Genomic DNA, 22,124 nt, shown 5'->3' with positions numbered 1-22,124 from the left:
GAGGAGGAAAGAAGAAGGAAGTGACAGGGGAAAGGGGAAGTGTCTGAGGGTATAAGGAACAATTTGATTAGTCTAATAGATATTTGCGCTTCTGATTGCGTCCCTGCGGTCAGGAGTTTATAATCAGACTAACTGTTACAAACCGTTTCTACGATAGAAAAGGAAGTAACACGACCCTGGTTGTAAAAGGGTAAATAAAAAATGGCTCTTTTAATTATAAAGTAAATGAGAGTGTTATAATTGTCATAAACTTAAGAGTTGTAGAGCAAACTAAAGTAACAAAAGAAGGGTCAACGAGTTTCAAAAGTGGTGCAACATAAATCACAAAAGATCAAAACAAAACGATCTCAAAACGAATTCAAAGTGCCACAGGTTTCTCGGTTTTACAAAAGTCAAAGTTCAACAGTTTCACAGTCAGAATCCAGCAGCACCAGTGAGTCTTTTTAAAAAGTGGAAGCCGCAGGTGGGAACCCAGGAGTGGACACGCTCTTTGGGATGTCGCACCAATCACACGCAGGGCCCAGGAGCCAATCAGATGCCAGCTTTGCGAGCAGGAGAGACAGATTGCATAGAGACAGATCAGCGGCAGGGACGACACATATGGGGCTGTAGGACACACACCGGGTTGTAATCATGGCAGTCCTGTGTGATGTCATGTAGTACTTTGATTCACAGCTCTGTATTGATGAATTGTGCAGCTTTTTATAAAACAAATACTGAAAAGTGACAAATTTGGAGCTCAGGATTTATCTGGCAAACAAACAGAAGTGATGGGGAATGAGCATTGATACACTCAAGGTTGCACACACACACACACACACACACACACCCCCCTACACACACACACCCACACACACACAAAAACACACACACTAATGAAGCAAGACAGGGGTTCTCATTTACATGCAGCCGGGTTATAACAGATGCCCACCTCTGGACCACATTTACAGGTGGATCACATACACCTGCTTTTTATCTGAGAACGTTTATTTGACATGGCGTCTTATCTTAACGAAGACAAACGTTCATCACGGCATTGAGGGTGACTCCGAACGTATAATCTCAGACGATGAAATATGCAATGATAATGAATGTTGCCGAAATTGGGGGCTTTGGTGAAATCGAGTGTCGTATTTACACTGGGAATGACCTTTGCACAGGTTCGAGGATGGAAATGTGAAACCGATTTTTATTCCAGAGCAGTTGGATGTTTGCCCGGTATCTAGAATACACGGTTTCTCTAGTACTTTTCAAATATGTGAGTCACCGGTTGTGTTTCTTTGAGTTCAGATACGCGTGATGGGGTGGATTCGGCACTCAGGGACAAGCATGGTCCATTTGTATTACAACAAATACGGCTACTTATGAGGAAAAACAAAACTAGAGACCGAAAAATACTTCAAATTAGCTGCTATATGCAAGACATTATGTAGAACTATGTAGTAGCTGTAGCTGGTAAAAAAAAAAAAAATGCAATTAGTTCAAAATCCAAAGCATGTTTTCCAATAGCAATAGTGAGTTGATAATTGACGATGACTCACCAAGGTAAAGCACAAGGGAATTTCTAAATAAACAGCTTTTACATTGCTTTATTTGAGTGAAAGAGAACATACACGCATAAACTATTTCCACAATCATCACTATATATATTTTTTTAATTTTAATTTTGACAAAGATGCCCAGCTAAAGCAACACTCTACTATACCTTTTTATCCAGGCTACAATTGCTGGTTTTGTTCCAAATCAAATCATCTATAATCCTTTCCTGGGACTTCCTGTCTGTCCACAGTTTCAAAATACATGTGAGTTTGTGTAATACCTTGCCTTTAATTTTAACAGCACATTTTTTACACTATCTTTAAGAATTTCTCTGGTACAGCCGTGGCATAGCAAAATGCCATTAACAAGCTCAGCACATCGGAAATAACAGTGAATTCGATTTTCTGTGCCACAATCCAGATGGGTTCAATCTAAGTCATACCAAAGAGGCTTTGAAACATGAGACAGATGAAAACTGATAAATCAAACAAGAATATAGGAATATTTCATCCTATTCATCATGGCGTCTTCTCATTGAAATGCTGTAGCACCACTCAGCTCCACCACACTCCCAGAGCTCTGTCTGTGTATTGATCGTGTATTTTCTCTTGTGTTTCGCCAAAATCAACATCATTAAAGGCTTTCAATAACAGTGATCCAGCCCCTTTCAGAAGTCGTCAGGAGCCGAGTGTACCAGCTGATCCTAAGACTGGTTTGAACCTACATCCACTTTAAATCTGAAAATGAGCACAGCAGGTAAAGTTACTCACCCAGGTGTAACAGCAGCAGACAGAGCAGCAGCAGGTTTACATTATTTGTGTAGGTCCTGAGGCTGAGACTAAAACAGGACAAAAAATACTGCTAATAAATGTTATAACACATTTACTTAGGTATGTCAGCTTGACATAGACAGAATCAGAATTAGAGTAAAGCACATCTGTAATAGCACGAGTTTGTCTCCTGTCTCTGTCATGAGTGTGAGCCACAAGCAGAGCTCTTCAGTTATCTCCTGCCAGGGCCTCCTCCTGCTGGGCTTCTCTCACTGCTGCTGGGAGATTACATAACTCCAACTCCACTGCTGTGCCTCTATTTTTGTACAAGTGTCAATATCATATATTATATAAAATAAATCAAGAAAACATATAAAAATGCCATGTGCAAATACATCATCAGCACAACACACAATTTCAGCAACAAAACCAATAGTATAATAATAGTAAAATAAACAGAGGTGAGAAATGTGACTGAACTGTTCACTAAGATACATGACACAACTTATAACATCTGTGAAACAAAACAGAGTCATTCTTAGTGGTAATAGATTCTTTGGAAGGATGAAAAAACAATGTGGACCAAACAACAGAAGATGTTTTTCATGTAACCCAAATGATCCCAAATGATCCCAAATGAAATTACTATGCACTACTGCACACCACCACCACCAGCACTCAGGCTGCTTCAGCTTAAAGCCACACGACATCTTGTAGGGCCAAAGATGGAGCGACTGAGCGACTGATCAAGGTGCATGCTGGAGCATAGTGGTAGAATCTTCCATAAGTTTAGTGGTTACTATTGGGGAAAGTAAATAAATGTTATCTTGTTTTTGGCAAATATGGCATTTTCAAAAAAATAATAATAATAAAATAAGAAGCATTTACACATTCTGCATTCAGTTGCTTTAACAGGATTTTAACACAGCCATGGGGGCATTAGAAGCTCTTCATGCTCTCAGAAGCTCTTCAAAGCACAGGCTTGCTGAAAGTACCGTAACAGTGATTGTCCCGGGGTGGAATCAGTCTTTTCCTTGCGAACTCATTGACAGTGTTGTATCCCTCCTGTTCCAAACCATGCAGATGTTTAACATTGTGTTTTTCAACTGGACATATATTCTGATTTATTCTGTATGAACTGTGTGCTGTTTGTTGCATTATTGGCCTCACATTGGGACAAGAGGCTGTGCTCTGATCTGGGGCCTTGATAAATGTCATGGGTTCACTGTGTCGTTTTAATTAAGTCAAATACATCCATTATGCCCCTCTTTCCTCATTTCACTCATTTCACACTGCCCCTCTTTACTGTCAGTTAAACTTTTATGAGGACCTATGATTCAGAACCCTATATTCAAACATGTGGATCATCAGAGCATTGTGGTTTTATTTGTTTTTCAAACTTCCAGTCTAGCATGTCCACAACACTCAGTAATTATCCTCACCCACTGCCTGCTGTACAGTGGAATGCACTTTTATTAAAACCAAATATGCACTTGCATCTCACCTATAATATGTGCTCATACCAAAGTGCAATTTCTGAGCCACAAACTTAACTATTAATGTCCACTACATTGTCTGTACACAAACAGTCCGGTGTCAATAAACTCAAAATTTTATGTGCATCCTACACAATAAAGTGTCAATAAAAGAGAAAAGATTTAAAATATATATATCAACAGTGAGTTATTATGTTAGTTCGTGGAACACATCTGAAATCTTATCTGGCTAGTTCCCACAGCCATATCAAAAGTCAAACTTTTGCATGTTTGTTGCTCTGTTCAAAGTTGAAAAAGTCAGAGAGTGTGCTTATGCAGCATGTAGTACAACCCTCATAGATGCTTTTAACATTTTCTATGGAATTCCATTCACGCTACTAATTGGCATTTCAAAATTCAAACCATGCCACATTTACATCCCATAAAAATGATGCCAGACTCTCATAGATTTAGATTTTATTCCATTTGGGTTGGTTGGTGACCTCTGCATCACAGATGTGGTTTGTGGATGTCCTGTTTTTATATCATAGAAAAACTGAACACAGCCTTCAGTAGATTTATAAAAGTATTAAAGACAGTACAGTGTCTTACACTATTAACATGTTAATGCATGTTACAAGTAAACACTGGTAAAAGTGGTTTCTCAATTAAATCTACTTTATATTATTCAGTTTTTATTGTCTTGAAAAACACACCATCTGACTTTGAGCAGGTGCAAAGTACTAAACTCTGTCAACTGAGGTAAGAGAAGATTGATATTTCATACTGAATGATAAGGACAAGAAGATATTAGACTCTGCAACTGAGACACGAGATACAGTTGTAATTTTTGTATGAGCCTGGTCCCAGACCCATTTGAATAAAAAGTATGAATAGCCAGGCTACATGCTAGTGTACAAAACATTTTCACCTACATCACTTTATTTTTTTAAGCTTAAACGAAATCAATTCCTGTGCTTCAAGGAGAAAACTTTGAAGCAGGGAAGTATTGAAGCAGTGGACTGTGGTCTTCCCAAACCTTTAACCCAGGGACCCCACAGCAAAACTGTATGTTTATAAAATGTGCTACATATAAATAAAATGAGTTTGGATTTATTTAGGTGAAGTTGCTCATTTGAAACAGTCCCCCATTCTCTGTGACAGATGTAGACTCATCCTGGAGACTGATACTGAGCCTTACATGGTGAAAGGTCAAAGTTGAATGGTGCCGCTCCTCTGGACAAGCTAATTAGCCTCTTTCTCAGTATGTATAGATCACTGATGTGGTTAAAGAGCTATCTGCACATCACAGTAATAACACTAGAGACCCAATCAGACATTTGATTGCAGTTGCCACAACAAAACCACAGTTTACTGGAGTATGGAGGTTCTAGAGTATGGAGGTGCGGGAGTATGGAGGTTCTGGAGTATGGGGATGCTGGAGTATGGAAGTTCTAGAGTATGGAGATGCTAGAGTATGGAGATGCTAGAGTATGGAGGTTCTGGAGTATGGAGATGCTTGAGTATGGAGATGCTTGAGTATGGAGGTGCTGGAGTATGGAGATTCTAGAGTATGGAGGTTCTAGAGTATGGAGGTTCTGGAGTATGGAGGTGCTGGGGTATGGAGGTGCTGGAGTATGGAGGTTCTGGAGTGTGGAGGTTCTGGAGTATGGAGGTGCTGGAGTATGGAGGTTCTAGAGAATGGAGGTTCTGGAGTATGGAGATGCTAGAGTATGGAGATGCTGGAGTATGGAATTTCTAGAGTATGGAGATGCTAGAGTATGGAGGTTCTAGGGTATGGAGGTTCTGGAGTATGGAGATGCTTGAGTATGGAGATGCTTGAGTATGGAGGTGCTGGAGTATGGAGATTCTAGAGTATGGAGGTTCTAGAGTATGGAGGTTCTGGAGTATAGAGGTACTTGAGTATGAAGGTTCTGGAATATGGAGGTTCTGGAGTATGAAGGTGCTGGAGTATGGAGGTGCTGGAGTATGGAGGTTCTGGAGTATGAAGGTTCTGGAGTATGGAGGTTCTGGAGTATGGGGATGCTGGAGTATGGAAGTTCTAGAGTATGGAGATGCTAGAGTATGGAGGTTCTGGAGAATGAAGGTGCTGGAGTATGGAAGTGCTGGAGTATGGGGATGCTGGAGTATGGAAGTTCTAGAGTATGGAGATGCTAGAGTATGGAGGTTCTGGAGTATGGAGATGCTTGAGTATGGAGGTTCTGGAGTATGGAGGTCCTGGAGTATGGAGGTTCTAGAGTATGGAGGTTCTAGAGTATGGAGGTTCTAGAGTATGGAGGTTCTGGAGTATGGAGGTGCTGGGGTATGAAGGTGCTGGAGTATGGAGGTTCTGGAGTATGGAGGTGCTGGGGTATGTTATATGGTTTATATTTATGTAATCTGTGGTAAAATTTGCCTCACAAACTGATCATAAACACAGATTTCACTCTTGCCGTACACTTTGGACATCAGACTGGATAAAGAACTAGTCCTTTAAAAATATAAACAAAACAATCTGTAACAAATGCATTTATTTAAAATCACATCAACAATGTCTTTATTAATGTCACCATCCAAAACAATAACAAACAAGTCTGTATTCTACATTGATGCTTTATGTTTTACAGGTGAAAAGAACAAACTTTTTTTTAAATACTTTACAAAAGATTCACCATAATTAACTCCAAAAACAAATCTGTATTTGATTATATTTATATCTTTTTACGCATTTTGATTGAATATGGCATATCTTTAAAACACCTTGTGTGTGGTACAGAATCTTACATCAGGACTGGACTGATCAAGCATTTGTTTAGAACAGAACAGAACAGCTGCTTTATAGTAAAGAGTAAAAAAAAAACAGTAAACAGTTGGAGGTTCTGGACAATGGAGGTTCTAGAGTATGGAGGTTCTAGAGTATGGAGGTTCTAGAGTATGGAGGTTCTGGAGTATAGAGGTACTTGAGGATAGAGGTTCTGGTGTATGGAGATGCTTGAGTATGGAGGTGCTGGAGTATGGAGATGCTTGAGTATGGAGGTTCTGGAGTATGGAGATGCTTGAGTATGGAGGTTCTGGAGTATGGAGGTGCTGGAGTATGGAGATGCTTGAGTATGGAGGTGCTGGAGTATGGAGATGCTAGAGTATGGAGGTTCTGGAGAGTCCATATGATATTTGGATATTGAGTTTACAGAGCTGACTATTGGCAAAGTGATGGAGTCTAGATTCTGACACACAGAATTATCTGAACACACTTCATTTATCCAGCGTCTCCATTTTTCAGATTTTGGTTTGATTCATGGTCTGTGAGCTCAAAAATAGAAGAATATGGTTCCTCAAAGCTGTGGTTTATATTATATGGTTTATATTTATGTAATCTGTGGTATAATTTGCCTCACAAACTGATCATAAACACAGATTTCACTCTTGCCGTACACTTTGGACATCAGACTGGATAACGAACTAGTCCTTTAAAAATATAAACAAAACAATCTGTAACAAATGCATTTATTTAAAATCACATCAACAATGTCTTTATTAATGTCACCATCCAAAACAATAACAAACAAGTCTGTATTCTACATCGATGCTTTATATTTTACAGGTGAAAAGAACAAACTTTTTTTTAAATACTTTACAAAAGATTCACCATAATTAACTCCAAAAACAAAACTTATACACATTTTGATGGCAAAATATGGCATATCTTTAAAACACCTTGTGTGTGGTACAGAATCTTACATCAGGACTGGACTGATCAAGCATTTGTTTAGAACAGAACAGCTGCTTTATAGTAAAGAGTAAAAAAACAGTAAACAGTAAATCACTGTTTTGTGAGGACATTTATTTTCCTGCAGGACAAGGCAGGAAAATTGGCCTGAAATCCAGTTTTTCAGATTTCTTTAGCTGAGCTTGTTACCAGAATCTGAGGCTTGCAAATTAAAATTTGAACATTGCGACAGTGAAATATTTGTGCTCATCATTCCAAAACAATTTCATATATTGTTCTTTTATGTGCTTCATTGAGTTAACCAGTAATACCAGTTGCTTCTTGCCTGAGATCTAGAGCACACACACTTGTTCAATACTTTATGAAGATGTGCGTCTGGTCACCAGTGTTTTCAAATGGGCGTGATTGACAGGTGGATTAGTCAATCAGGAACAGGCATGGTAGGTCTTTATGAGAAATAATAGACTGAAAAACATCACAGATTTCTGCAGAATCAATGAGTGGGGCACTAAACTCTGAGGAGAGAGAAATTTTATTTTCGTTTATAATTCACAGGTGATCAGTGAGCTTATCACCAAAAGAACAGATCTAATTGCACAGTTATGTTTGACGAGGGCTTGAGATGCAATGGAGGACATGGGAACCAGATTAAAATCAATCTGTATAAAAAAAAAAAAAAATAGTGTTTTCAGGTGGCCCATTCTCCACATTCACTGTTGGTGAGCTTTGCTGTTGGTAAGATTATCAAATTTGCACCTCTCCAAACTGCTCACACAACACAATTCCCATTGGAAAACGGGCTGAGGTGTTAAGCCCAACGACACAACAACAACAACAGGAAAGGGGCTGGTGTATGGTTCAAACCATCGACCTTCTTGTTCTGGTATTCGTGATGGCCGCTCTCTTCTTGAGCCTTTAGAAGTTGGGTGTATAGTTTCACCTGGTCTCAGACAGGCTCTTGAGGCTGATGTACAGAGAGCTCACCATGGTGGCCTCCTCCTGGATGGGCTCTTTGTTTTCATGGGCCTGGGACACACACACCAGGGTCAGGAGTCTCTTGGGGAGAGTTCCACTGAACAGCAGGTAGATGCAGGGGTTGGCACAGCTGTTTAGGCTGGACAACAACATGAGGATGGTGAAGGTGGCAGCTGTAATTTACAAAACACTTAAGTTGGTTTAATGTGTTATGTCATAAGAGCCTACTAGTACTAGATTTAAATGGTGGGAGCAAAGGGGACTTTCTTCAATAAATATGTAAAAGTGCACAGAGAATAAAACTAAGCCTGCATAGAATAGGATAACTTTTTGAATATGTTAAAGGTTTTCAAGATCACACACATTATAATGGGCTAAAACAGTCACATTTGCGCAGTAAAAAAAAAGGACTTTGAGGGATTCTAAAGGCTCTTACTGTGAGTCGGTGCCTGTGCGTCCCACACAGACCACAGCTGCACGGTGAAGAAGGGCGTCCAGCACAGCACATAGGCCAGCACTATCACCACGGTCATCTTCACAGTCTTCACCCGGGCCTTGGACATCCCGGCCACGCTGCTGGCCCTGGAGGTCATGTGATGCATCTTCGTGTGAAAGTTGATGTGCACAGTGCGGCAGATGCGCACCTGGCAGCAGATCACCGTGAAGATGGGTAGTACAAAAATAACAAGAGTAGTCCATGTTACATAAGCTTTGAGTCCCCACGGCTGCACAAACTCACCCCAGCAGTCATACACACCCGGGGCCACCTCCACCCGTGAGAAGATGAAGATCTGAGGAAGGCTCCCAATGAAAGACACGCACCACGCTGCGCACACGGGGCCGTTCCACCTGGCTGCGCGCCGCTGGAAAGTCACCATAGGTTTACAAATGGCTTGGTAACGATCCACGGTCATCACCACGATCATATACGTGGATGCAAACATGCCCACGACCTGCAGATACTTCACCAGGCGGCACAGCACGTCCGGACCCACAAACCGGTCCGTAATGTCCCACATGAGCTGCGGACAAACCTGGAAGAAAGTCACCACCAGGTCCGCGACGCACAGGTGGAACACAAACACGCGCATCCGGGACAGCTGCTTTCTCCTGCGCCACAGCACCAACAAGAGCCCTGCGTTCAGGACCCCCGCAGTCACGAAAATGAGAGACAGAAGCGCAATCTCCACCCGGGCCAGGTGCTCGTCGCGCGGGTCAATCTCCGCCAGTGCGCGCTCCAGTGTCTGGTTTGTGCCGTTTACGCTCAGCCAAGACATGCTCTGCACAAAGACGCACGGCTCACAGCTCCACCAGCATCAGACAAGCTTTGGAATCCCAAAAAACACACTTTTTTTCCTTTTTTAATGGAAGATGTAAACTTGAGTTGGCAAAAACAAATGGAAATCCCGCGCGCGCAACACGTAGTGATGTCCACAAAGTGAATGAAGAGCGCGAGAAGGAGAGTGTATGTCTGCAGAGAGGAGGAGCAAGAGGACTGCACTTCACACACCAAACAACAGGTCCTTTGTCACAGATGCATTTTCTGCATTGCCAATGGAAAATTAATGGAAAAATTAAAGAAAACCCAAACGTATTCATTATATCACCATTGTCCAAACTGTTAAGATAATATTGAAAACATTTCCCTCTCAACAAATGGACATCTGTCCTCGTTCTACTTCATCTCGAATGATAATGGTGGTTTGTTTATCAACTGCTCTAAAGGTTTTATTCCTGGTTTATTGGCAACTGTGAGTTAGAACTGAGACTTTCTTGTAGATTGTAACTGGAAGCAGTACATGTATTATTGTTTTTCTTTTTTGTCAATCATGTAAATTAAGATGCAGGCGCACATACTTACACAGAACATTAGCCATAAAAGTTCAGTTAAATTGCACATAGATTCCTGTTGTGTGCATGTGATATGTCACACATTTACTGTTCTCCTCAGTCGTTCACGAGGTCAGTTCGATTCTATTGGAGATGGAGTGTTAAATGTGTGGTTTGGACAGCGCTGCGCTGTAGGGTCTCAGTGCCTCTCTATGTTGGGGAGGTACTGGCGTAGCTATTACATTCCATCCGTGTTTGCCTTCATACCAACACCTCATTGCCATCACTTGCCTGGTTCACAGTAAATCAGTGTTATGTCCTATACATTGCAAACAGTAAAGCATTCCAACTGAAGGCTAAACAATTCTCTAAAACTAGACAACGCATCATTTTCTTCATTTGCCCCTTGTAGCTAGAGCTGGTCATGTGACACAAAGCTTCAAAAATCTGTTTGGCATGTTCTGGGTATCAAATATAGAGTACTGTTCTTGTTGATTAATATTTTCTTAAGTTTGGTTGATGCAAGTGTAAACCTTCCCTCTAATGTTTGAAGACCAATCATCACTAGAGGAGTTTTAAAATCCAAAATTCTGCTTGAAATTGTTGTCCCACCCTTATTCCTTCTTTTTTGATTAAAAGGTTCTACTCAAAATCTAATACTCCAGTTGTGATTCACCTTAGCGAAATTTAAATATTTGTATTTTTTCCCCCACAATTTTCTAAATTAAGTCATTCAGCTGTTAGTAAAGAGCTGTCCCATGTACAGACAAGTAAAACATATTTTACTTGAATTATGAAAAGAAATAATCATAACTCAAGCATGGATCATATACTGTGGGTCGCCTTTTAATGGGAAATAAACATAAAATTACTTAAGTTGAAAATAAAAGCACTTTTTCTTACCAATATTCCCATGTTCTATAATATTTTCCGATATCACACACTTAAGCTGAAATATTGCAGATCTCTTCTGCTCTTGGTTCTAAGATTGTCTGATCCTGTCCATGAATGGTGACGCAGGGTACATTCAGTCTTTCTGTAACAAGTCTATTGATCCATGCAAGTGCCATAATTACATGATCAATTCACCAGTGCAGAATAAAGCCAAAGCGGCTCTTACTTATGCTTCCATTTAGCTAAGATTTAATGTAGCTGAGCAGTTCCTCTTTGTCCATTTGGTAGTGACTTTTCTTCCAGATGTCCCGGAGCTTTTGTAAAGTAGCGCCAATGTCCTTCCCCGATGTGACACCCATTCTCCGCAGGTCGTGGCCGCTGATGGGAAATCGAGGGATGGACCACTGGCACAGCTCGTTCAGCAGCCTCTCCTCGCCCTGATACTTGAGCAGCTCACACACTTTCCCCTGGGTGTCCAGCTCTCGACTCTAAAGGCGCAGAAACACTGGCATTTAAACATGATCTTCCCACATACTGAGCAATAAAAGCTGTCAATGTGTTAGCTTGATTAATCAGCAGTATGTTAGCAGATTAATCAGTAAATTATATATTATAGGTAGGTTTCAATTTTATTACTCAATCTGTATCAATCACATAACTTAACCAATAACTGCACTAAGACACAATGATGATGAGTGATGTACATTGATTTGCCTTTAACAGCTTATTATATGCTGTCTGATATAGAGCTGTAGGGTCTTTAGTCATCTAGATTAATTGGTCTACGGTGTCTTAGTCGACCAAAATTTGTATTTCTCGATGAATCATTTTATTTCAATTAGAAGATTTTATATGGGGCAACAGCAGGAAGGAGAAGTGAGAGAATTAGCTGAAGAATTTCCATTTCCATTTCCATTTCTTTTTAGTACTTATACTAAAAAGAAAAACTCAGATTAAATTCATGATTCACAAGTTGCATCTGTCTTTATACATATCAATACATTGCCAGTACTTTTTTTCTGCATAAATAGTTGTTTTTGCATGAACTCCTGTGCAGTTGTAGTCTTGTAGTGCAGTTTGGTTAAGATACGTAATAGTTTTGAGAGCTTTTTCCATGGCCGCTTTTTAGTCGACTAATTGCTCATCAGGACATGTATTTGGTCGACCAAGAATTTCTTAAGTCAAATACAGCCCTAGTCTGATATAGCACTGTCATCATGTGTGGATGAGTGTTTGCATGGGAGAGCAGATGGGAGGGAAGCTGAGAAAGAATGATACTGAGAAATGTGAGTACGTATATAAGTTTGTACGTATTTTTGCAACTGTCTTGAAAAATTCACTGTATTTATTGTTTTTTGTACACATAATCCCTTTGCTTTTTAGTGAAATCTGAGCAATTAAAAGCCCTTCTTGAGACTGGTGTTACGAATTGGCCTAAGTTATAAACACTGATTTCGGCATCAGATGACTTACTAGTTAATCTATATAGATAGTAGGAGTTGCTCTTTTAAAAAAATTAAGTACGAGCATAGGTCGATGTTTTGCTTGGGTTGATCACAAGACTAAATAAATCTGCATTGGCCATGAAAAAAATACTCCATCAGTTGATCTTTAATCTTTAATTTAAGGGTTTGCAGTCCAAGGCACCTCCGTCATTTGTTCTGAGGATACCATATTCCAGGATTGACAGTTTTCATTTGGAACAATATTTGCATAACACTTAAGAAATGCATTTTAACCTATCAATTACTGTCGCTGCCCAACAAAGAGGAAATATGTTTTGAAGTATGAAATTATGTTTTCTTTGTACAGTGCTGGTCTCACCAGAGCCTTGCAATTTTTCTCTGGCCTAGGGATGTAATTGAACAACTGTCTCCCACATCCACTACCCACTGAACCTTTAACGCTCCTCAAATTACATTACTGTGGGACTGTACAGCCCTGGTAATCATTTGTCTTTCTATTATAGAACATAAGGTTGACACATGAAGGCAATCTTGTGTTTAAACAAGGCTTATGTAATATAGTATGGTTGTTGCGCAATTACTGGAAAACAGATGATCAATACAGTAAAGAAGTTGTGCTTCAATTCATAATTAACAAAAGTAATGCTAGTAGTTAGTGAAAAGACGGATATTCAGAGCAATGGTGCCCAAAATGACCAACCATAAAGATTAGTCAAACATACATGAGTCACTAAAAATGCAATTTCAAGTGAGTTAATGATTAAGAAAATCTTATAACATGGTTAAAGGCTCTTAAGTGAAAACTTACGTCAATGATAAAGTCAGTGAAAGGCTTGATGCTGTGGGGTTGCTCGCTGTCCTTCTGGAGCTCATGTCTGTACTTGACCAGGAAAAGAACCAAAGTCTTCTCCTCTCTGGACACCTTCAACCGAAGGTCCATTTTGTCCACCTCCTCTGAGCTGTGGAAGAGAGCAGCCAGGACCGTCATTGGTTTAGGGGAGAGGTGTTTAGAGTTCTCCCACACTCGCCGCATCTCCTCAAGGTTGCCATCTGTTGGTAAACCTATGGAATACAAAAGGCACATAAATTGCAATAAGCTCTAAATGTGCAAATATGCAAAAATATACAATAACAACTTAATGAGTACCTTATTTGATGATGCAATCATGAAACTATTACATGTCATAGCCAACTCAAATGAACCAGCTAGACTTGTAATGTCTGATAATTGTTTACTTATGCTCTGACATTTGATTCAGCTCAACCATTCTGGCTTTACACATTCCATATGTGCCATTTTGTAACTAAAATTATTAAATGATAGTACAAGACTGGCACATATTCAAACCTCCACTGAGCAATTCATTAATATAACATATAAAGGATAAAAAATTGGGGGCTCTAAAGCATAGAAATTAACGGAAGCAGCCCTCTTACCAATATACTGCGCCAACCCCAGTTTGTAGATAAGCTCCAGCAGACGGCCTGCGTGGCTGCCAACAACCAGCTTCTTCAGTTCTACCCAGATGCGTTCCCCTGCGATCCCCGCCAGGCCATGGCCATTTTCTTTAATAGCAGCAAGTGTCTGTGGCTCATGGTCGTCTGGTTTCAAAGCCACTCTGCCATAGAACCTGTGGAAAAAAATATAGTCATGATTTTCTACTACATTTTAAAAAGAGCTCAAAATATGCTCACTGAACCCAAAACAGTAAGAGCAACTCAAAACATGTGCTCCAAACCTAAAATAGCGCAATATTCTCAAATAATCCTCTTGGATTCGCAGCTCAGCACTGCCCACAAATCGAACTTTATGGTTCTGTAGGTCTTCATATCCTTTGAAATAATCATACAATGTGCCATCAAGACCTGATGAGTACACGAAAAACATGTTTTCAATGTAAAAATGTCTGTTAGTCTTTAGGAACTTGTCTTGGAATACACATTTGAATACCATATTAAGCTACTTGCAATATTTAATCCCACAGGTATGTACCTAAAAACATGGAGTTGATAGTGAGGTCTCTGCGCTCTGCATCCTGTTGCCAATCGGTGGTGAATTCAACCTCTGCATGTCGCCCATCTGTCTGAACATCCACACGCAGTGTAGTCACCTCAAAGTTTTCATTGTGTATCTAGATACAGGATCAAAACACATACTTACAGTTTATATACAATAAATACATCTGCAAACAAAGTGTGTGTGGAAATCTGCATCCCTTATGTGGGAAGTACAGAGTAAGTAGCAAGTAGTTGTAAGTAAAGAGTTATTTTCATTATACATTTACCCAACATATTTGGTTCTGATGAATGTCTTAAAAAAGGCAGTGTACCGTAAATTTCGGACTACAGAGCGCACCTTGATATAAGCCGCACCAGCTAAATTTGAAGAGAAAATCAATTTTGTACATATATAAGCCGCACCTGAATAAAAGCCGCAGGTTTTCATATTGTAACATGAGACATTTACACAGAAAGACGCTGCACCGACACGCTTTTTTTTAAACTGTGCCTGAAAATTGGCACCAACACGACAACAACACGGGATGAACACATCTGCAGGTTTAGAAAATAAAGCTGCACCAACACGGAAAATCTGCTTTTATTTCCTCTGAAAACGTTTGTCGTCTTTTTACATTGACCAAGTTGGATTCATTGATGTCGAGCTTACGTGCAGTGGCTCTATTTCAGGGGTCGGCAACTCGCGGCTCCGGAGCCGTATGCGCCTCTTTCAGCCTCATACTGCGGCTCTGCGTGGCTTGGGAACTAACAGACACAGCTCACAGTCCTGCGTAAAGAGCCCTGATTTTCAGACGTTGTGCGCACAGGGGTCAGGAGCAACTTTGGCCCGTCCCTAATGACACACTAATAAGCTCGTCCGTAGATGTATCATGAAAATCCTGCTGGAAATCGCCACAGAAATCTATTTGATGTAGTAGCAAGTTTATTATCTGCTCTTGTCTCCGCGGTGACGTATCACGTATAACACATCAGACACGACGCACAAAAGTAGAGCCACAAGCGAGTGAAAATGAGCCAAAACAAAAGTCTTTGGAGATCTTTTTAACAAAGGGGAAAAGGACAACTGAGGAGCCAGAAGAGGAGACTACGACCTCCAAGAAAAAGAAAGATAAATTTAACAGACAATGCCTACTTAAAATCTGGGTTTGTCGCTACAGGTGACTCTCACGCACAGAGTCCGCTCTGCGTAACATACGGGAAAAGCAAATAAGGCAATGAAACCTTCAAAACTGCTTTGGCACATGGAGAATAAGCACCTGGGATTAAACGATACGCTACGAGTTTTTTTGTTGTTGTTTTTTTAAAGAAACTGCGGAGTAGAGTAGACATAATCACATAATCAGCGCGATGCATGATGCAGCGGTTTGGTGAGTTGTATTTTTTTAATGCACTTAAGTTGTTTTTGCCATATTTATCTGCCACGTGTAGAAGGCTTGTCCGTGAAAGTAAAACCTACATTATTCCGTTACATTATTGTTATTATACAGTGTTATCTTCATTTTAGATGTCAAAAAGTATTTGCGGCTCCCAGTGTTTTATTTTATGTGGAAAGTGGGTCCAAATGGCTCTTTGCGTGTTAAAGGCCGACCCCTGCTCTGTTTCCTTTCTGTTTCTTTATCTTAAAAACTGCATCATATCCATTTCATGATGCGCAAAATGATCGTTCAAAATCAAAACTAGTGAATTCTTCAGAGCAGAATCTTTCCCCACGTCTGTCTCACTTTTACGTTTACAGCTAGAGAGCGCCCCCCAGGGGCCGTTATCCAGTAAAATTCCATATATAAGCCGCACTGCTGTAAAAGCCGCAGGGTTCAAAGCGTGGAAAAAAAGTAGCGGCTTATAATCCGAAATTTACGGTAAATATAATCGGACTCTCACCCTAGCGGTGATGGTACCGTGCTTCTCTCCTTTGTTGTTGATCAATCGAATGCCCGCTGCCTGAAACATACATTTCATCTCATCTGGAGTAGCTGTGGTCGCAAAGTCCACATCATCAGGCCGTCTCCCAGACAACAGGTCCCGTACTGCGCCTCCAGCAATTCGGAGCTCATAGTTATTCTTTTGAAATATTTCTACAAAAGATAAAAACAATACAAAAACATGGTGTTATGATGGAGTGTCAAGAAGCAAACTTACAAAGGTCCAGTGCATCATGACAATATAGACTATGAGAAACTTTACAAAAAAGGATGGTGCCCTCTGGTGGGCATATTATGCAAATATATAGATTATTTTCTAAAATACATACAATAATTAACAACAAACACACATTACAATATGGGGGTTATAAAGAAAGATAAAGATAATTTACCTATCCTGTTATTTTAGTGTTGCATCCCAATGTTGGCTAGTCAAACCTTTCATAAACACAGTATCATACAGTCATTCGATTACTTTTAATTTTAGATACAATATTTGTCATCTGCAAAATGTCTGGTGAACTTTATTTATTATTTCCAGGTGTCCTATGTTTATGCAAATTAGGAAAATAAATAATATAATGAATATGTTGAAATGTGAGGGTGCATGGTCTTACCTGCGAGGCCATTCAGTCCTTCAGTGAACAGACACTGAAACTCACTGGTTTTCAGCTGCATGGTGAAGAGGCTCCTTCTGTACAACACTGTCCTGCCAACCACAAGATGACGGAGGAATTTAGTCCACATCCGAGACCTGAACGTGTCCTAGGCACTTTACAAGCTAACACTGTACACTGCTGACAAACGAACGCCGGTTGGACATATAATTACTTAGTTAGTTAGTTACTTTCTTCTTAAAAGTAGTGTAGATAAGTCCACCCATTGTACATTGTTATAATAACCTGAATTGCGGTTCCCCTTTCAATAAAGTTAGTCAACTTCAAAACATTTTATCTCTCAAATGTTTTCTCCTCAACGTTTCCAGGCAGAAACAGGAAGTGTAGGAGTGCCATGCGGTCACTGGCCAATAGCGTACGAGAACGTCAGACTAAGTAGGCGGGATCTTACTGAAATCGCGCTGTCATCCAACTCTCGCGAGATTTGACTGTTGTTATCTTTTCATGTGGGTTTTTTTCGCTTTGCTTTCAACTACCTTTGCTAGATCGGTAAAACGGAACTGCAGAAATGGCCAAAGTTGAGCTAACCCCGCTTAGGTCCTGGGACGACTTCTTACCCGGTTCGGAAAGATTCGCCAAGCCAGATTTTAATGACATGGCGCGATGGAACAATAGAGTAGTTAGCAACCTGCTTTATTATCAGACTAACTATTTGCTGCTAGCTGTTGCTGTTTTTCTCATTGTAGGGTAAGTCTGAGTTTTGTTGTATTTGTGCAAAGGGTGGGGCGATTTATGCGCTTGGTTTATAACATATTTGAGGGGCGAGATGTGTTGTATTTAGATGTATGCACCATATTTTTTACAGGTCTTTCATTTCATCCACCTACACCAAACTGTTATTCTTAGTTAACATCAGCCTGTGCAGGGACTACAAGTGGAAATTAGTATATTTGCTATAACCTGGCACCATACATACTTTCCTGCTTTTTTTTTTTTTTTTTTAGATAAGTGTACTGTTGTGCACTGTCCCTGTCCAAATAAAAACATATTATACCATACAATACCATAAGGTTTGTGTGAAGATAAATAGATTTCATGGTGGAAACTGAGTGCAGTTAAGAGCTACCTAAGGCTTGTGACTAAACATCACCTTGTCTGTTTGTTCACCTTCTTAGCATTCATTAAAACAAACCTGAGGTGTTAAAATGTGATCCTATGATGGTTTTAAACTGCTTCCATTCATTACACTGTCAGGAATGCTAACTATAATCTAACTATAACTATACTCTTTTACAGCATACACTAGACCTTGTGGCCATATATAAAGATTCTGACAGTATGACAGATCTGACAGATTTAATTTGGGTAGTTTTTCACTAGACCAAGAACCCTCCAGATCATTGTTCTCTTCCCCAAACACCAAACTAAAACAGTCTTGCAAACACTCGCTTGCTGCTCTTTCTATACTGAACTTTTGTCACAATGAACACATAAAACAAAGCTGTCCTATTATATATGTTAGCATATGTGTATAACAGTACTGATTATCTTCATCAGAACTGAGAGATTGTGGGATTCCTCTTTGTCCACTTGATGGAGCCAGTGACTACACACACACACCCACCCACCCACACACGCTCAAATGTACCAGAACTCTGATACATTTTGTCCATGTTTGATATTGTCTTTGTAGGTTCCTGAACCCTCTGGGCATGTTCACTGCCATGGCTGTGGTGACTGCAGTATTCCTCGGCTCACTTTGGGCTGGAGACAACAAAGTGGCCATTAACAACTTCAAGAGGCAGAATCCCACACTTTTTATGATCCTTGTCATGGTGGCCAGCTACTTTGTTATGTGTCTGCTGGGGAGTGTCACTGTGTTTATGACGGCCATCACGCTACCTCTTATATGTGAGTTTAACATGTCAAAAATGGTACATTCACATCGACCACCTTTCGATTTTACCCCCAAATATGATCCAATTATGTAAATTACAACTATATTCATTATTATAGAGGCATGTAGCAATAATTCATTCTTCAATACATGATAGATGGAACAATGATTTATCATGGATACCTTTTCTTTGTACTCGTGAGCAACTTTTTGTTATTTTTTTGTACTGTAATAAGATTTGTGCTGTAGCACTCAATATATATCATCTATGATTCATTAACTGTCTAATTTATTAATTGCAGTTCATGTTTATTAACAATACTGTACATATAGAAAGGTTTTGGGGGAGAAATCCTGCTTTAAACTCATTGTGTTAGTGCCATAATTCCTTTCAGTATTCTTCAGTAATATATTGTACTTCAAAACTTGTTATTGTGACAGGCCTGTTTTTATAACGACAGCGGACTAATTGGAATATTTTGGCTTTTCACAGCAAAAGTCCAGAGTCTCCCTCAAGCACATCATGACTGACAATATCACATTTTCTCGTACTAATAAAAAGCAGTTCTCTGGTGTATTCTTAAAACTATTTCGATTATTGTGATCACTTAGTCTGTGTGAAGTGCTTTTTATCACTTTTACTACTTCAGCCCTTTAAATTGCCTCGCTATTTCATTGATTCGATTTGATCATTAAGAGAAAGATTGTCATTATATATTTTAAAACATAATATTTAATTTGTGCATACTTTTGTCTGCATTTTTTACTTAAACCTCAGTGAAATGGAAAGATGCCTGCTTATATTAAATGCTTGGGAGCCGACCATCAGCTCCCTCATCAAGAAAGCCCAGCAGAGGATGTTCCACCTGCGGCAGCTGAGGAAACGCAAGCTGCCAGTCCAGATGATGGTGCAGTTTTACACGGCCATCATTGAGTCCATCCTCACCTCCTCCATCACTGTGTGGTTCGCTGGGGCCACTGCCAGGGACAGACAGAGACTGCAGCGCATTGTGCGCTCTGCTGAGAAGGTGATTGGCTGCAGCCTTCCATCTATACAGGACCTGTACGTCTCCAGGACTCGGGGGCGAGCAGGCCGTATAGCAGCTGACACCTCTCACCCTGGACATGGACTATTTGAGCCACTTCCCTCTGGCAGGAGGCTACGGTCCATTGGGACCAGAACCTCTCGCCATAAGAACAGTTTCTTCCCCTCTGCTGTTTGTCTCATGAACACTCTATAATATCTGCACTAAACTGGACACTTAATAACACCGGTCACTTTAATAAGCCACTTTGCACTGTTGTTCTGATGCTGCTATTGTACATATTTTTTCCCTTTAAGTATTTCATTTGATTTTTTAAGCATATCTTTTTAACTTTGTGCATGCTCTTATTTGTATTTGTATTTATTCAGTGTGTTTATGTTGCACTTTTTCACCGTATCAAGTTCCTAGTTTGTGAACTGTGTTCACAGACTATGGCAATAAAAGTCTTCTGATTCTGATTCTGATTGTTGTATGTTTAAGTAGTTAATGACTCTATTTGGTCTCTTTCTGTCTGCTTCCAGTAATTTCTATCCACGCTTCTTTTCGTCTGCGTAACATGAAAAACAAACTGGAGAACAAGATGGAGTGCGCAGGACTGAAGAGGTCACCCATGGGACTGCTGCTGGACGCTCTGGGCCAGCAGGAAGAGAACATTCAGAAGATCCAGAACTTTTTGGAGGCTAAGCTCAAACAGTGATTGAATGGGGACACAGAAAATATCTATTGTTGCTGTACCTAAAGCTTTCTTCTTTGTTGAACTTATCACATTTACCTTTGACACAGAAGCAAACCAAACAGTACTTTTGTAATGTAAAGGGCTCCGTCTTCACCTCAGGGTACAGAGAGTGTTACTCCACCCAGAACTTGTCCGGGCACTTTCAAACCTACTGCTGCACATGTCTTGGCTGTGCAATTTGTGTGCAGTGCATTTGCAGAGAACATTTTCTATCTATTTACTTACTTTATTTATTCTCTGAACCAGCTGTTACATCTGTCTGTTTACTGAGTATACACAGTCAGCACAGATCACTGCCAAGATGCTCCCAAAGACAGATGGTTTTATGGAAAAGCTTATCTGGGTTTTTGGTGTTGTTCTTTCTAGTGCTGCTCTATTGTTGTAGGGGTCATGGCTGAGGACTAGACGCACTTTGATTTGGTTTATTTTTGCTCCAGGTGCCCTTCCTGTTAGAACTGGACACATTAAGATAATAATGGGCAATGAACATCTTGGGACATAACAGAATCTGCACAGGTTAACCTCCATATCACAGGAGAATGCTTAACCTAATAACTTAACTAATCCTCCAGTCTTTGTATGATATGATTAACATGAACTATTTCCCTGAAGGGTGTCTTGAGAATAACCAAAGTCATGGAATCGTTTTAATAAAAATCTACCAATCAGACAAAAGTTATTTTAAGATGTGTGATGTGTATTCTACCACTTCTCCACTAGGGGATACATGCAAAGTTTTTAGGCTCTGACCTCAAACACATTCCAAGTGAAGTCGATTTATGTGTTTACAGTTTGTAAACACCAGCCACACATTCACATACAAAAGAGTCAGTGTTTTCTTGCTGTTTAACCAAGGAAATGATGAGTAAACCTGTTGAAATGATGGGTAAATACAACAGAGTGACCCAGTGACCCAGATGCATTGTTTTGCATTTATATTTGTTGCTTTATTTTGATCCTAGTTGGAAAAGACAACCACTTTCTAGTTTATTCACAAGGTAGTACTTTTTCTTACCTCTTAGACAAAGTAATTCTCTAACCAGAACATCGGGTAAGACACTTTACCACCTTGTTTGTGTGAAAGTTTGGTGGTCATAAAGTTTATTGTCTGTGTGAATCCATGACTACCGCACATACAGTACCACCAGAGTGTAATAGAGAGTGAATGGATAAATGATAATATATTCAAGAAACGGAGACCTCTTTTGAGTTTC

The 22,124-nt window shown here is 40.0% G+C and overlaps 3 protein-coding genes across 4 annotated transcripts; 1 reads left to right on the top strand and 2 right to left on the bottom strand.

The window, feature by feature from the left end:
* Window positions 1-8,361: 8,361 nt before the first annotated feature.
* Window positions 8,362-9,867, bottom strand: avpr2b.1 (arginine vasopressin receptor 2b, tandem duplicate, 1). The gene is made up of 2 exons (XM_033966540.2): window positions 8,923-9,867; window positions 8,362-8,659 (listed from the first exon to the last, which is right to left on the bottom strand). Exons 1-2 carry the CDS (start codon window positions 9,761-9,763, stop codon window positions 8,448-8,450), a joined length of 1,053 nt encoding a protein of 350 aa, XP_033822431.1. The 5' UTR covers window positions 9,764-9,867; the 3' UTR covers window positions 8,362-8,447.
* Window positions 9,868-11,142: 1,275 nt separating this feature from the next.
* Window positions 11,143-17,628, bottom strand: trnt1 (tRNA nucleotidyl transferase, CCA-adding, 1). Of its 2 annotated transcripts, none has more exons than XM_055221653.1 (8): window positions 17,517-17,628; window positions 17,232-17,323; window positions 16,574-16,767; window positions 14,670-14,808; window positions 14,416-14,542; window positions 14,114-14,307; window positions 13,485-13,738; window positions 11,143-11,698 (listed from the first exon to the last, which is right to left on the bottom strand). In XM_055221653.1, exons 2-8 carry the CDS (start codon window positions 17,290-17,292, stop codon window positions 11,453-11,455), a joined length of 1,215 nt encoding a protein of 404 aa, XP_055077628.1. In that variant the 5' UTR covers window positions 17,293-17,323; window positions 17,517-17,628; the 3' UTR covers window positions 11,143-11,452. The 2 variants fall into 2 exon arrangements, with proteins under 2 accessions (XP_055077628.1, XP_033822966.1); XM_033967075.2 differs by having other exon boundaries at window positions 11,158-11,698; window positions 17,232-17,408; window positions 17,517-17,607.
* An 82-nt stretch (window positions 17,629-17,710) lies between these two features.
* On the top strand, window positions 17,711-21,581 carry arl6ip5a (ADP-ribosylation factor-like 6 interacting protein 5a). Its single transcript, XM_033967116.2, has 3 exons — window positions 17,711-17,978; window positions 18,925-19,142; window positions 20,696-21,581. Exons 1-3 carry the CDS (start codon window positions 17,800-17,802, stop codon window positions 20,869-20,871), a joined length of 573 nt encoding a protein of 190 aa, XP_033823007.1. The 5' UTR covers window positions 17,711-17,799; the 3' UTR covers window positions 20,872-21,581.
* The last annotated feature ends 543 nt before the right edge of the window (window positions 21,582-22,124 follow it).

Source organism: Periophthalmus magnuspinnatus, chromosome 5 (assembly GCF_009829125.3).
Source record: "Periophthalmus magnuspinnatus isolate fPerMag1 chromosome 5, fPerMag1.2.pri, whole genome shotgun sequence".
NCBI classification, from domain to species: domain Eukaryota; kingdom Metazoa; phylum Chordata; class Actinopteri; order Gobiiformes; family Gobiidae; genus Periophthalmus; species Periophthalmus magnuspinnatus.
The sequence above is the reverse complement of the archived record's forward strand: the minus strand, read 5'-3'. Positions and strand labels throughout refer to the sequence as shown.